A 12,746-nucleotide genomic window follows, 5' to 3' on the forward strand; every position below is an offset into this window, starting at 1 on the left:
GTGAGCTTTTTCATTTTCTTCTTATTCCTCCATGTATGTGTAAGAATATTATACATATAGTAGCAATGTGACATATAGGATTGTATCTTGAAATGCCTTCATATTCCACAATAAGACTCAAAATGATTCTTTAAAAAAAGAAAACAATTTTTGACCAAAGTTTGATGCTACATGTGTGTATGCAGTCTCTTATACTAAGATCTGTGTACATTTTGTTTAGACTTACAGTGAGCTGGCGATAAATGTACAAACATGTCATGTACTGTACATAGCCTGGGTTAATGATCTCAATACCGACAGCTTGTGAAAATGCATGTGTTCTTGTCATCCAAAAAGTAAACAAATATAGAATAACTGCACATGAAAATATTAGCTTCTACTGCATTTTTTGATAGAAGTATCACACAGCAGTTTCAGAAAAAGTGAAGAATCTAGAGTTCATTCAATTCATTTGAAGGGCAGAAAATAAGAATCCTCCCTTCATAATAGAAATACATGTAAGTGGAAGCTACAGTGTATGCTCATGGTATGAGTTGTTAGTACACCTCTAATACCCACTTTCTCTTTTAAATACATGTGCAATGGAATACAATGTACATGTAAATTAGTATCACAGAAGTGTCCAGGAGGAAAATGCTAAAAGGAGGAAAACAGGTGTCAAACACGAACCAGGAATTAATTGAAAGATTAAACGAGAACTCGTTTGAGATTTAATCTCAATTATATAAGTAATATAAAATGAGGGTTTACGTTAAATGAGACCCCGTTAGTGCGCATGCGCTAATCAGCAATATTCGTAGATAGCCGAGGATGTGCCTACTGAACCAAGCAGAAAGATAACGAGAACTGTAATTAATAACAATACCCAGCACTAGGGAGGGTAAGGGAGGGACGTAAACCCTCATTTTATATTACTTATATAATTGAGATTAAATCTCAAACGAGTTCTCGTTTAATCTTTCAATTATACTACGTAATACCAATTTCGGGATTACGTTAAATGAGATTTCAAAGCTCAGTAGGCCATCCGATCCAGTGCTCAACACAAAAGTATACATTATTGATAGAATAGCAAGCTAAAGCATGCTGCTAAGAAGGTAAACCAGCTGACCTTAAAAAGGCGATGCCAATTCTAGGACATCCTTTAGGACGCCATGATTGCACCTGTGAAATTGACGTTCCTGTTCTCTACTGGTTTCATGTAATAGTTTCGAAACGTCCGTTCAGAAGACCAGCCCGCCTGGGCTAGTATATGCTTGATAGGCAGATTTGAACTGTTTGCTGCTGAAGTTGATGCAGCTCTAGTAGAATGAGCTTTGTAGATGTCTGTGTCGATCCCTGCTGAGGTCAACGTTTCCTTCACCCATCTGGCGATGGTCTGCGTAGTAACGCGTTTGTGCGGTTTCTTGAAGCTGATGAACAGATAGCGTTCCTGTCCCCTGACGCTCTCCGTTCTGCGCAAGTAGTGCCGCAAGTAGTTAAGTACACATAACCTCCTGTCTGGTGGATATGCCTTCATTTTCAAGTTGAAGTTCACATTCCCCGGTTTTGTTTGCTTTAGGAGGTCCTTAAAAATGAACAGAACTTCGCTTCCCTTGATTTTCATGTAGTCAAGATGCAAGCTGTGCAGTGACTGGACCCGCTGGGCCGATATCAGCGCCATAAGTGTGCAAAGTTTCATAGTCAGAGTTTTTAGCGTGAGCGAATTCGCTGGTGCCCACTTCCGTAGATAATTAAACACTATGTTCACATCCCAAATCTCCTTATATCTTGGCGCTGGAGGGCGCAATTGAAAAGCTCCTTTACAAAAACGACTAATAAGAGGATGAGTTCCAACTGTACATGACGAATCCTCAAGTACTAGAAATGCAGACAAGGCGCTGCGTGCAGAATTTATAACACTATAACTAGCTCTTTCACTTTCAAAGAGTTCTGACAAAAATTCAATTACATCATTGGATCTCGCCTGGAGATAGTTCAAGCCTTTTTTATGGCAGTATGTCTTCCATTTCCTTATGTAAACGGCATAGTTCTTTGTCGTTGATGCTCGCCACGATGCTGCTATTACATTGATAGCTCTTGCACTCAAACCTTTACTTTCTAGTGGCTGGCGCAGCACCTGCAACAAAGCAAATCAAGCTGATTATTAAGCGGGTGTGGCTCATTTGTAATAGGCTGTGCTAGTAAGTTTGGCCTTCTAGCTATGAACATTGGCTCCCCAATAATCATACTCTTCAAAAGAGGGAACCATGGTTGGGTAGGCCAGTTTGGAATTACTAGTAGGCCTGTTGCATCATCGCATTTAATCTTTTGTAAGCATTTTGCGATGAGGCAGAAGGGTGGGAAAGCGTAGAAACTTAATGGTTTCCAGTCGATTGTGAAAGCATCAACTGTTTCAGCTCCAGGGTCAGGCAGCCATGAGATGTATCTGTCAACTTGCTTGTTTAATCTTGATGCAAATAGGTCTATTTCTGGTGGACCAAATTGCTGAGCAATTTCTTTGAATGCATCTGTATTGAGCATCCACTCTGTCTTGTGGTTAAAGTGTCTAGACATGTGGTCTGCCTCTGTGTTTAGTTTCCCTGGTAAATGGGCAGCTGATAGCCATATGTTCCTACTCATGCACCATTCCCAAATGTGTTTGGCTGCCTCATTGCAATCTGCAGACTTGCAGCCCCCCATATTGTTAATGTATGATACTGCGGTTACATTATCAACACGGAGTAGTACATGCACATTTTCCATATCAGCACAGAAGGATTGAACGCCAAACCCCGCAGCAACTGTTTCAAGGTAGTTAATGCCATAATGCCTAGCTTTGTGCAATTCTTTTTCATTCCATCTACCACCTGTGCATGATTGGAGATTAGTAGCACCCCAGCCAGCCCCACTGGCGTCCGTGCGCAACTCAAGGTCTGGTTTCGGTCTTCTTATTGGTGCAAATGAAGACGTTACATGCTCGACCCACCATTGAAGCTCACCCTTGGCTTCATTTGAAAGTGTCATTTTCCTATCGAAATGACCTCTGTTTGCTTTTAGTGCTGCAATTTTGTCTCTCTCTAAAGTACGATAGAAGAGAGGGCCATATTGGACTGCTGGGAAAGTTGAAACGATCTTCCCAATAACCCTGGCAACATGCCTTATTGAGGGCTCCTTAGTGTCAATAAGCTCTTGACAGAGGCGTTCTACTTCAAGCGCCTTGCTTTCTGGAAGTCTAATTTGCATAGTATTTGTATTCAGAACAAAGCCAAGGAACGTTATCTCTTTGGTGGGGGTAAGTACCGATTTTTCAGGGTGAATAATGAACCCGAGTTGTGCAAGGATGTCAGTGGTAGCCTTAACAGCTGCTTTGAGCTTTTCCTCATTTTCTGCAATGAGGATTGTGTCATCCAAATATCCTACCACAATGTGACCAGCTTGTCTGAGCTTAGAAAAAACTGGCTTTAGTAATTTTGTGAATAGCCTTGGTGCTGTACTGAGACCATTGGGCAGTGCTTTGAATTGCCAACATTGACCATTGACAATGAATTTGAGGTATTTCCTATCCTCTTGGTGGATCGGTACTGTATAATATGCATCTCTGAGGTCGACAGAGGCTAGAAAATTGTCAGGGGATACAAGGTCCAGCACAGTGTGGATATTATCCATCTTAAAATGCTTATACATCATGCATTTATTCAATTCTGAAAGATCGAGGATTAGACGTACACCTCCAGTTCTTTTAGGCGTAGTAAAAATATTAGAAATGAATTCACCCTCTTCGTGTACACAGGGCTCAATAACATTTTTACGATGGAGGCTAGTAATTTCTTCTTGAATGCGTTTAGCATCCTGGACACTCCGTTTATAGCGTTTAGCCTTTAATTCAGGCAAGTCTTTAATTTTTTCTACATCAAACTCGATCTTGTATCCCGTGACAGCCCTAATAACAATAGGGTCTGTTGTTAGCTCTTGCCAATTTTTCCTAAAATACCTCAGTCGACCGCCCACTGGGGGAACACTACTAGTACTAGTACTAGCATTAGTCATATCATTTTCGCTAAAAATGAGATCAAAGTGTGAATCACTAACCTTGTCGTGACTTGGTCTTGGGAGTTCTACTTCCTCCTCTGCTGGCCCATGGGACCCCTCTGGGCACCTGGCACTTGCATTTGAGGCTGGTTCGGAGCCTGAGACTGAGTGTACGGAGGCTGTCTGCCCCTCCTGTTCTGTCTGTACCCTAAAAAAGGGCCACCCTGCGATCCTGACATTGGCCTGCTATACCCGCGGGATTGGCTCTGTGAGCCCCAGCGGTGCCCCGGTGCATTGTAGCCACGTCCCCGATAGGGATGCGAAGCAAAGCGGTTTTTGAATTTGTCCCTCATTACACCGGCCGCTGCCAGTTGCTGATCTTTGAGATCCTTCACCTGCTTTCCAAGATCATCACCAAACAAAAGTCTAGTAGCTGGCAGAGTAGGTTTGCACAGATGCGTAAACCTTGCATTCAAGTCAGGTTTTATGAGCTCTTTTCGCAGGCAGTTCAGTTCAAAGTTAGCGTTACAAATCAACGCCAAAGCATCTTGCTGTGTATCAGTTATACCGCCCGTAGAAACGGAGCGGGCAAATGCATTGATGCCATGAGTGAGTGATTTCTGAACTCGCTGTAACTTCAAGTCACGGCTTTTTGTCATCGGAGGTAGATTGTCCCATATCACAGGGTTCACCTTTGGTGCCTCTATAATCTGACAATTGCTTGGAGCTGGGTATTTTGCAGTAACTTCATCAAGAACTTTCCCCTCCAATTGGTGTGTCATGAGATATGAAGTAGATTGGGCTATCTCCTCCTCAATAGGATCTCCAATATCCGACGCCATTGCGAATTTTGCGGCGATCGAGGGAATGACAAAGTTATCAGGTTGAGGCATGTCTGAGTCAAAATTCTCTTCCTCCGAGACGGCGCCCGTTTCGGTTGCATCCGCGGGTAGACCGTAAAAATCCATGAGCCCGGTGGGCGGTATGTCATTCCCGTGGTCGAACGGAGGCCGTTGCACATAGTCTTCCCCGCCGGTAGCCCCGGTGGGGCCGCGAGACGAAGACGGGTGTGAGCTGCCGGTGACAGCCGTAGCATTAGTAGCGGGCAATGCCTCAACCACTCGCGCAAGAAGCGCTTCCATTTTATCAAGTCTGTTATTAAAAGTAGAAAATGGAACCGTTGATTCCACTTCCTGATTTTTCTCGCTCATTGCCTTTGGCTCCGAGTCCGACTTTGTTTTACTTTTAGCTTTCCCCGGCCCACTCTTGCTGACTTTGCCAGCCGTGACTTTGCCACTGGAGTTGGGTAATTTTTTCTTTCCGTCGGAGCCCGTGGCTCCTGCGCTACCAGGCGGTGCCTGGGGTGAAAGCGCGGACGGAGGAAACGCAGCAGTGCTGCTATCCATTTGAGACATTACAATTCTATCGATAAAATATCACTTCAGAAGGGCGTGATTTATAAAAAATAAGCGTCTCAAAGTTATCAGTAAATGTCAAGGGTGAAACTAATAACGTTTTTTACCTTTGAATTTCGGGGATTGCGTGGATAATAAATCTGATTTCTTGAGCCAGAAAGGGGTCCTTTCGCTCAAATAACACGCGACTAACGAATTGCTGATTAGCGCATGCGCACTAACGGGGTCTCATTTAACGTAATCCCGAAATTGGTATTACGTAGTATAATTGTTTCTACATCAGAAGATAGTTAAACAGAGTATTTAGCACACTAGATGAAGTTCAGAAATCTTCTGAAGAATTTGCAGTTAGAAAAATGCATGTAGGTTGTACAGTTAGAAGTACAGAGAAGAGGCATCATTTACCCCCCAGAAAATTACCCCCAAGGACAAGGCATGAGAAAGTTTGTAAAATACCGTAAACCACTGTGTATAAGATGCACTTTTTTCTTGCCAACAAAAAATTGAAAGTCGGGGTTGGGTCTTATACACAGGTACAACAACAAAAATTAAAGTGTAAATTTATGCCCCCTCCACAAGCACTGTGACTGGCAATGTCTCCCACCTCAGTCATACAAGGTTTGTTGACTCACCCCTCGCACCAATACATTCACAGTAAGATACTGTAGGAAGTTATTTGAAGTGGCACAGTAAAACGGTACTAGATTTTATAATCTGTAATCCAGGTTACAAAGTTGCAACAGTAATGTACTCTCACTATTTGTCACCTGGGTTCTTGTGATGGCACAGCATCGAACTACAACAACACTACCTGTACGGCCGGATTTCTGTTTGGACTTATGAAATTTGTCTGTCATCTTTAGTTTTAGACAAGTTCACAATGAAGAACAAATCGGTGCCTTCAACTGCACCTCCCAGTAAAATAAAGGTCTTTCCCGCGTGCGTTTTTGAACACAGATCTGGCTTGCTGTTGCTGCCTACAGAGTCGGCAAAAAAAAAAAAATTGCCCCCAAATAGGGGTGCGTCTTAAACACAGAGATTTATGGTACTTCATGCCCATTCATAAATTCTGCTGTATGCTATTCGCAAAAGCAACGACTCGCAAAAATTACTCTTAGCCTGTAATTCGTGAAAATATATGTACGCAAAAATATCAGCTTATACAATAAACTATTGCCCTTCTGGCTCCAAACAGACAATATGAAGATACATGGTAAATTACAAATAATTTGCCCAATCCACCTGCTAATCTGAGAGCTACTAGCATTTAGATGATGCACAGAGGATACTGCAAATGACATGTGAGGGTGAAGCTATAGATAGGTTAAGGTTCAGAAAGGTTAAAGGTCAGGGGTTAAGGTTATTTCACAAAACAATTTACATGCAGGTCAGGGGGCCGGGGTATGTGATCAGCGCTGCCAGCATGGTAGTCTCTCACGGCAGGAGGAGTTTGGATGAACTGAAAAATAAAATCACATGCAAATGCAAACATCTCCAAAACATAAAGAATAAAATTACAAGAAATTCAAGGCCCAATCTACTGCCTAATTTATTGTAATTGACCCTGATCGAAACGAATTACCATCGACAGCATGTGAGTTACTCTCTTGTAAAACTGTTAACAATTTTTTATCATTTAGACAAGTAAATGTTCTCAAAATGTCCTCTTTTCTCTAGGAGAACCAGGAATGAGTGATTTCTTAGTTAATAACTTTATGTTAACAAAGTTAATTCTTTTCTCTCTTTGTTTAATGGCCTATATATATTTGTGGAACAGAGGTCCTGTAATCAAAATGATGTTTGACTGAAATAGCTTTTGATGAAAAGCTAGTTCCATGTGTATAATGTTCCATATTGACAGAGTACATTTGTATGTGCAAGCTGCACATACATGTACTATATAGCGTCTTATGCTAAAAGTATAATCAATAAGTTCAACTGAATGATGCTTAAAAATCAAAGACATCATACTACGTTCCCTGCCATAAACCATAACAGCTCAATCAATCATAATTATCTTCATACCTTAGCTGAGCCCAGGTAGAGATGCATGCGGTAGTTAGCTCTGTCCATGAGATGTAGATCAAAGTTGCTCATTCGGTTGATCTCGAGCTGGAAGGCCAGGGCAGGCTCTAGATGCCGGTAGATGTGGTCTTCATGGAACTGATCAAGAGACAAGATATTAGGGAAATAAATCATCACTCCTAAAACTCATACTTCATCTATGCGTCTCCGATCATCATCCACAGCACATCTTCATCTGGCCCCAGGCCCTCGCACGCACACCTGCTATGATGATCGAGCATTTTCTGTTTGCGCCCCACAACTTTGGAACAATCTTCCCCATGAAATATGTGAGTCCCAAACTTTAGAAACCTTCAAGAGTAAACTTCAACCTTATCTGTTCAATATGTAACGTAATTATTTTAATTATTATTGTTATACAATTGTCATTAGGAAATTGTTATTAGAATTATGTATCTTGAAAAATGAATTACTTAATAGAATATGGGACAGAGAGTTGTGGCACTCCATGGTCGCCCACGTCTCAGGATATGGTACATAGAGAGAGAGAGAGATATGAAATGGTAATCTAATGTTGTTGCTTTTTGGAGGGGAGAATTATTTTACTTCAGAAATGAGAAATCTGAATCACAATCCGATTTTTACTTTTATCTTCAGTGTGAATGAACCTATCATCTACGTCATCAAACTTACATCGAGCCTGGCACGGTAGGTGAAGTACTTGGGGAATTCCCTTCTCTGGAAGACGACGAATGTGACTCGTCTGATGTCCCTCTCAAATAGTTGCTGCTTCTGCAAAGTGAAAAAAAAAGAAGATGACAATTTCTCATTGGAACTTTTAAACATATTCTTTTTCATCACTGCAAAGATGATAACATAGAAATATTTTCCTCTTTGTTTATGTATTAAAAATACTTTCAATATTAAGCAAAGTAATAGGATTTAAATACGTTAAAGATAAACTTGAATTTTAGTAAATATAGAAAATAAATTCTGATGGAATCCAACAGAATTTACTTCGAATATTCAAATTTACAAATAAATGGCATGTGAAAAACAATTTTGGTGTGAAAATGTTTAGTGGCCGAGGTCACGAGCATAGAAAGATAAGGAAATCCGGGTACGCAGGCCCGACGTCATGTGCTTATTTAAACACATGTCACAATGTTCAATTGGAAGTTGTAGTAAATTTTGTGCGATTTTTTATTTCACTGGTTCAAACAACCAATCTACTGCAGGATAAACAATCCAAAATAAATTGTAGCTATCTTCTCTATAAATACGATTCCAATACCAGAGATCAAGATAAGCTCTAAAGTAGTACATCAAAGAAGACACTTTTAAACCCTAGAACAGACACTATTGATGAGAATGAAAAATGAGAAACAAGAGGCTCAAGATCAAACAAATCCTAAAGGGTGTTTCACAAAGACTAAGATCGACTTAAGTTGGACTTGAAGTATGGCAGGCCATTCATGCCACTGGTTGCTATCACCATTGGTATCTCAAGGGACGTCACAAATCTACAGAATTTACGTTTTTGATAGTTGATTGTTGAAGAAAAAAAGTTACTTACATTGTAAACTTAATTATATTTAAGACTTGGACATATACTACAGTATGCGATTTATGCCCTTAAAAAGTCTTGAACCAGATGGAAAATTAGATGGAAAAAACATTAGAAATAATGATCTTTCGATTTTAAAAATTCCTTCAATAATGAACGATCAAAAAATGTAAATTCTGTAGATTTGTGACCACAATGTGTACGTCCCTTGAGAAAATAATGCCAGGAATGGTTAGAGGAACTAGTCGATCTTAGTCCTTGTGTAACACTCCCATGCTCTTGCCAATTTTTTTATCTGACCAGCACCAGCGGGTCACACGACATACCCTTTCTCGACAGAAACCCAGGAACATCTCAGCGAGATCCTTGTCACTCTTAAGCTCCTTGTACTGGATTGCAATGTTGACAATGTGGATGGGTTCATCGATCTCACAGTTGTGCTCGGGATTGTTGTCTGCATCGACACCATGTGAGAAGTTGAGATGCATGTCGGCAAAGCGGTCGATGACCTCATCGAAGGACCTGCATGGTGGGAGGGATGGTAGATACATGAAGTATCGATACATTGTATGGCTTTTTTAAGTAAACGATAGACAAACTTGCAAAACTTCACTGAAATTGTATCTTTTAACTAAACTATTTACAAACTATTTTTAAATGTGATTGATTACACAATGTGGTCTAGTTTGAATCGGACGGTGTGAAATTAATATTTTTTTCCTCTAGAAGTTGTGAGAATTTGATTGCTTTAATACATGTAGGGGATAATTCAACTTACAAAGATCAGCTTATATAGGGGATTAAGATACGTGATGGAAATAAGTTGGACTTCTTATTATCATTGACTTTTGCGATTATTTGACACATGTGGCTTTGGCTAATTATGCAGAGTTAGCTGCTTCATCAACATAAAAAACATCAGCTGATTCAAATGAAGAGGGACAAAGTGTGATTGTTCATCTCATGACTATGATGACCTACATGTATGTAGGATCTTTACAACCTTTATGAACTTTGCACTTACTTCTCAAAGTCCCCTATACTGGAGAAGGCACACATGACACCGGTGCGCTGGCAGGGGGGCAAGTATCCCCCCATCAGCTCCTCCCCTATGCTAGCCACCCTCGGCAGGCCATCTGACCTGGGAGACTTGATGATCCTGGAGAAACAAAGCACAAGGAAACAGGTTATGATGTATTCTGAATCTAGGGTCTGAAATTTAAAGGTGAGACTAAGGGAATTCCCATCTCTTTGAACAAGATGAGCAGACCTAGTCTGATCAATTTCAGACCCATTTACAGCCGATGTGGTGAGATTAACTAGGAGTTAAGTATTCTGAATTTAGGGTCTGAAATATAAAGGTGAGACTAAGGGAATGCCCATCTCTTTGAACAAGATGAGCAGACCTAGTCTGACCAATTTCAGACCCATTTACAGCCAATGTGGTGAGGTTAACTAGGAGTTAATGTGCAAAGTACATGTCATATACCACTAGAGAAGATACACACTACAAAAGAAATACAAGAGTATGTATAAAAAGGGGTAAGTATATAATATTGCAAATGTAGATGAGTTTACATTTTGTTGGTTTGGAATTAGAAACAAGGATGTCAGTCAAGTTACAGAGAACGTTGAGATCTGTTACTGATAAGAAGTGAGTACATATTACAAGACATATGTGTACATGTGTTAGTATTACTACCTACAATACAAGTGAGCAGTAGATATGAACGTCCTATATCTAAAGGCACATAAAATACAGTCAAACCTGTCTATAGCAACTGCCCAAAGGAAACACAAAAGGGGTCTTTGTAGACAGGTTCTGTTAGTACTTGTTTCAATGAGGAATCGTTTTCAAGGGAAACACAAAATGTGGTCTTTGTACACAGGTTCCTTTAGTACATGTTTAAATGAGCAACCTTTTTTAAGGGAAACATAAAATGTGGTCACTAAAGCAGGTTTAACTGTATATCTAAAGGTACATGTGAACAATAATTATTTGATTCATATAGCACTTTTCCAGAGGTTACAAGGAGCTACCCCTTAGTCAGTCAATGAATTAAAGGGATTGTTTAACAATGTTAAATCTGGGATGCACGGCCCTACGTGTTATCAGTGTCTGTGATATGGTGTTACATGTATATTGAAGCCCTAACAAAACTGCACTTCAAAATGATCAAGAAGTGCCTCAAAAAGTAAAAACCTTTGAGTGACCGGTTTAACCATACTCGTTTTCCCCAATAGACTGTAGTGTCATAAAATTTGTGATTCCAATCATAAATATCTTGATAATCAGACAGGCGATCGGCTTGTAAAAGTCATGGGCTTCCTGACTGACCTAAAGCTTTATAATTATCATTGCAGCATGAGCTAAATCAAGGATTTTTTCAAGGATCTAAGACAAAGTTATAGGATCCCTTTAAAGAAGAATTGTAAAGGTATGATTTTAGATGTGTCAAGTGAAGTACTAGTTATTTCTTAGAAAGTCAGGGAGTTAATTTGAAAGCCTGGGGCACATGGGGCAACAGATTAAAAGGATTTTAAGCCAGCCTGTTTTCAGGTTGGAAATGTAATATGTAAAGTGGCTGGCCTAGTGCTTTCTCCTTCCCCTCCTCCTTCCCCTACTCCTTCCTTCCTCTTCTCCTCCACCTCCCTCCCTCTCCTCGTCTTGGTCTTTCTTCTTCTCCTCCTCCCTGTTCAATGTTGCTGCTACTGCTACTAGTACTACTTCTGCTACTACTAATACTAAATACAAATAATAGTAATACTAGATGGCACTGCAATCATTCAGGCTTTAAAGAAAGAGATATAAAAGCACAGAACTTTGCTCAATCGAGCAAGAGTGATATAATGCATTTACAGTTTGATATGTTTTGATACAGTGCACTGCAATCGTAAGTGATGCATACCACAAAATAGCCAGGCTCCCAAGAGAAAGCGAGTTTTCATCCCCTTCACATGTAAGGGACAAGGACAAGGACCCTTTTTACATTCAATATATATACCCGGTAGTGTGTTTGACCGAGTCTGGAGTAAGTAGACTATACATGTATGTCCATATACATGAACATTCATATATACAATTTCTTTGTGTACGGAGCATCATTATTTCTTGTATTTTTGTGTATTTTCTCAAACTCCGAGCAGAAATCTAGAATTTCTTCATCTTATACATGATGTACACTCTGTCCTGCTGATAGCCGGTGAGAAATGTACATGCAGTGAAAGAAAAATCTGAAAATTCTCTAAACCTTCAAAATACACAGGGCCCCAAATTTACATCAATATTTATTCACTTTATTCATTACTTTTTTTTCTTTCCATATTTTTCTGGGGTCTATGGGCATGGGGCCCTAATAAGATTTGCGGTCTGGAGATAACATTTCTGGACCCATACACTCCATAGCGCTGTTAGTGTGGATGTTAGGTTAGTGAATTAGATTAATATTCAGGTCTGAGAATAATAACAAATGATTACATGAATTTGTTATTCAACATCCATATTTTGTTCTCCATTTTTCATTATATATACCGAGATTTCCCCATTGCAGTAGAGTATCCCTTTTAGTGATGTTTTTGTTTTATCTTCAGATCCAGATTTGCTAGGATGTACAGCAGAATGTTTTAGTCTACTACCAATAAAGTATCTTGTGCCGTTCACAAAAAAGAGTGATTAATTGGAAATTATCATTTAAGTCTCTTAATTGGCAACACAGTGTTAAATAAAA

At 40.0% G+C, this 12,746-nt stretch overlaps 2 protein-coding genes across 12 annotated transcripts in view; both read right to left on the minus strand.

Annotated features, from left to right (window-relative positions):
- Positions 1-12,746, minus strand: part of LOC590371 (acetyl-CoA carboxylase) — an 83,909-nt gene that overhangs the window by 23,921 nt on the left and 47,242 nt on the right. For 10 of the 11 annotated variants that reach the window (XM_030988069.1, XM_030988060.1, XM_030988064.1 and 7 more), the window contains 5 exons: positions 10,043-10,177; positions 9,345-9,540; positions 8,145-8,243; positions 7,452-7,589; positions 6,808-6,885 (listed from right to left, as the gene is read on the minus strand). In XM_030988069.1, coding sequence (XP_030843929.1) covers positions 6,808-6,885; positions 7,452-7,589; positions 8,145-8,243; positions 9,345-9,540; positions 10,043-10,177 — 646 coding nt within the window. The remainder of the gene's footprint in view (positions 1-6,807; positions 6,886-7,451; positions 7,590-8,144; positions 8,244-9,344; positions 9,541-10,042; positions 10,178-12,746) is intronic. The other variant, XM_030988065.1, reaches the window with a different exon arrangement.
- LOC115924983 lies at positions 1,656-5,450 on the minus strand. Its single transcript, XM_030988072.1, has 2 exons — positions 4,072-5,450; positions 1,656-2,119 (listed from the first exon to the last, which is right to left on the minus strand). The coding sequence occupies exon 1, from the start codon at positions 5,424-5,426 to the stop codon at positions 4,098-4,100; it is 1,329 nt and encodes a 442-aa protein (XP_030843932.1). The 5' UTR covers positions 5,427-5,450; the 3' UTR covers positions 1,656-2,119; positions 4,072-4,097.

Source organism: Strongylocentrotus purpuratus, unplaced genomic scaffold (assembly GCF_000002235.5).
Source record: "Strongylocentrotus purpuratus isolate Spur 01 unplaced genomic scaffold, Spur_5.0 spur5_scaffold_17, whole genome shotgun sequence".
Taxonomy (NCBI): domain Eukaryota; kingdom Metazoa; phylum Echinodermata; class Echinoidea; order Camarodonta; family Strongylocentrotidae; genus Strongylocentrotus; species Strongylocentrotus purpuratus.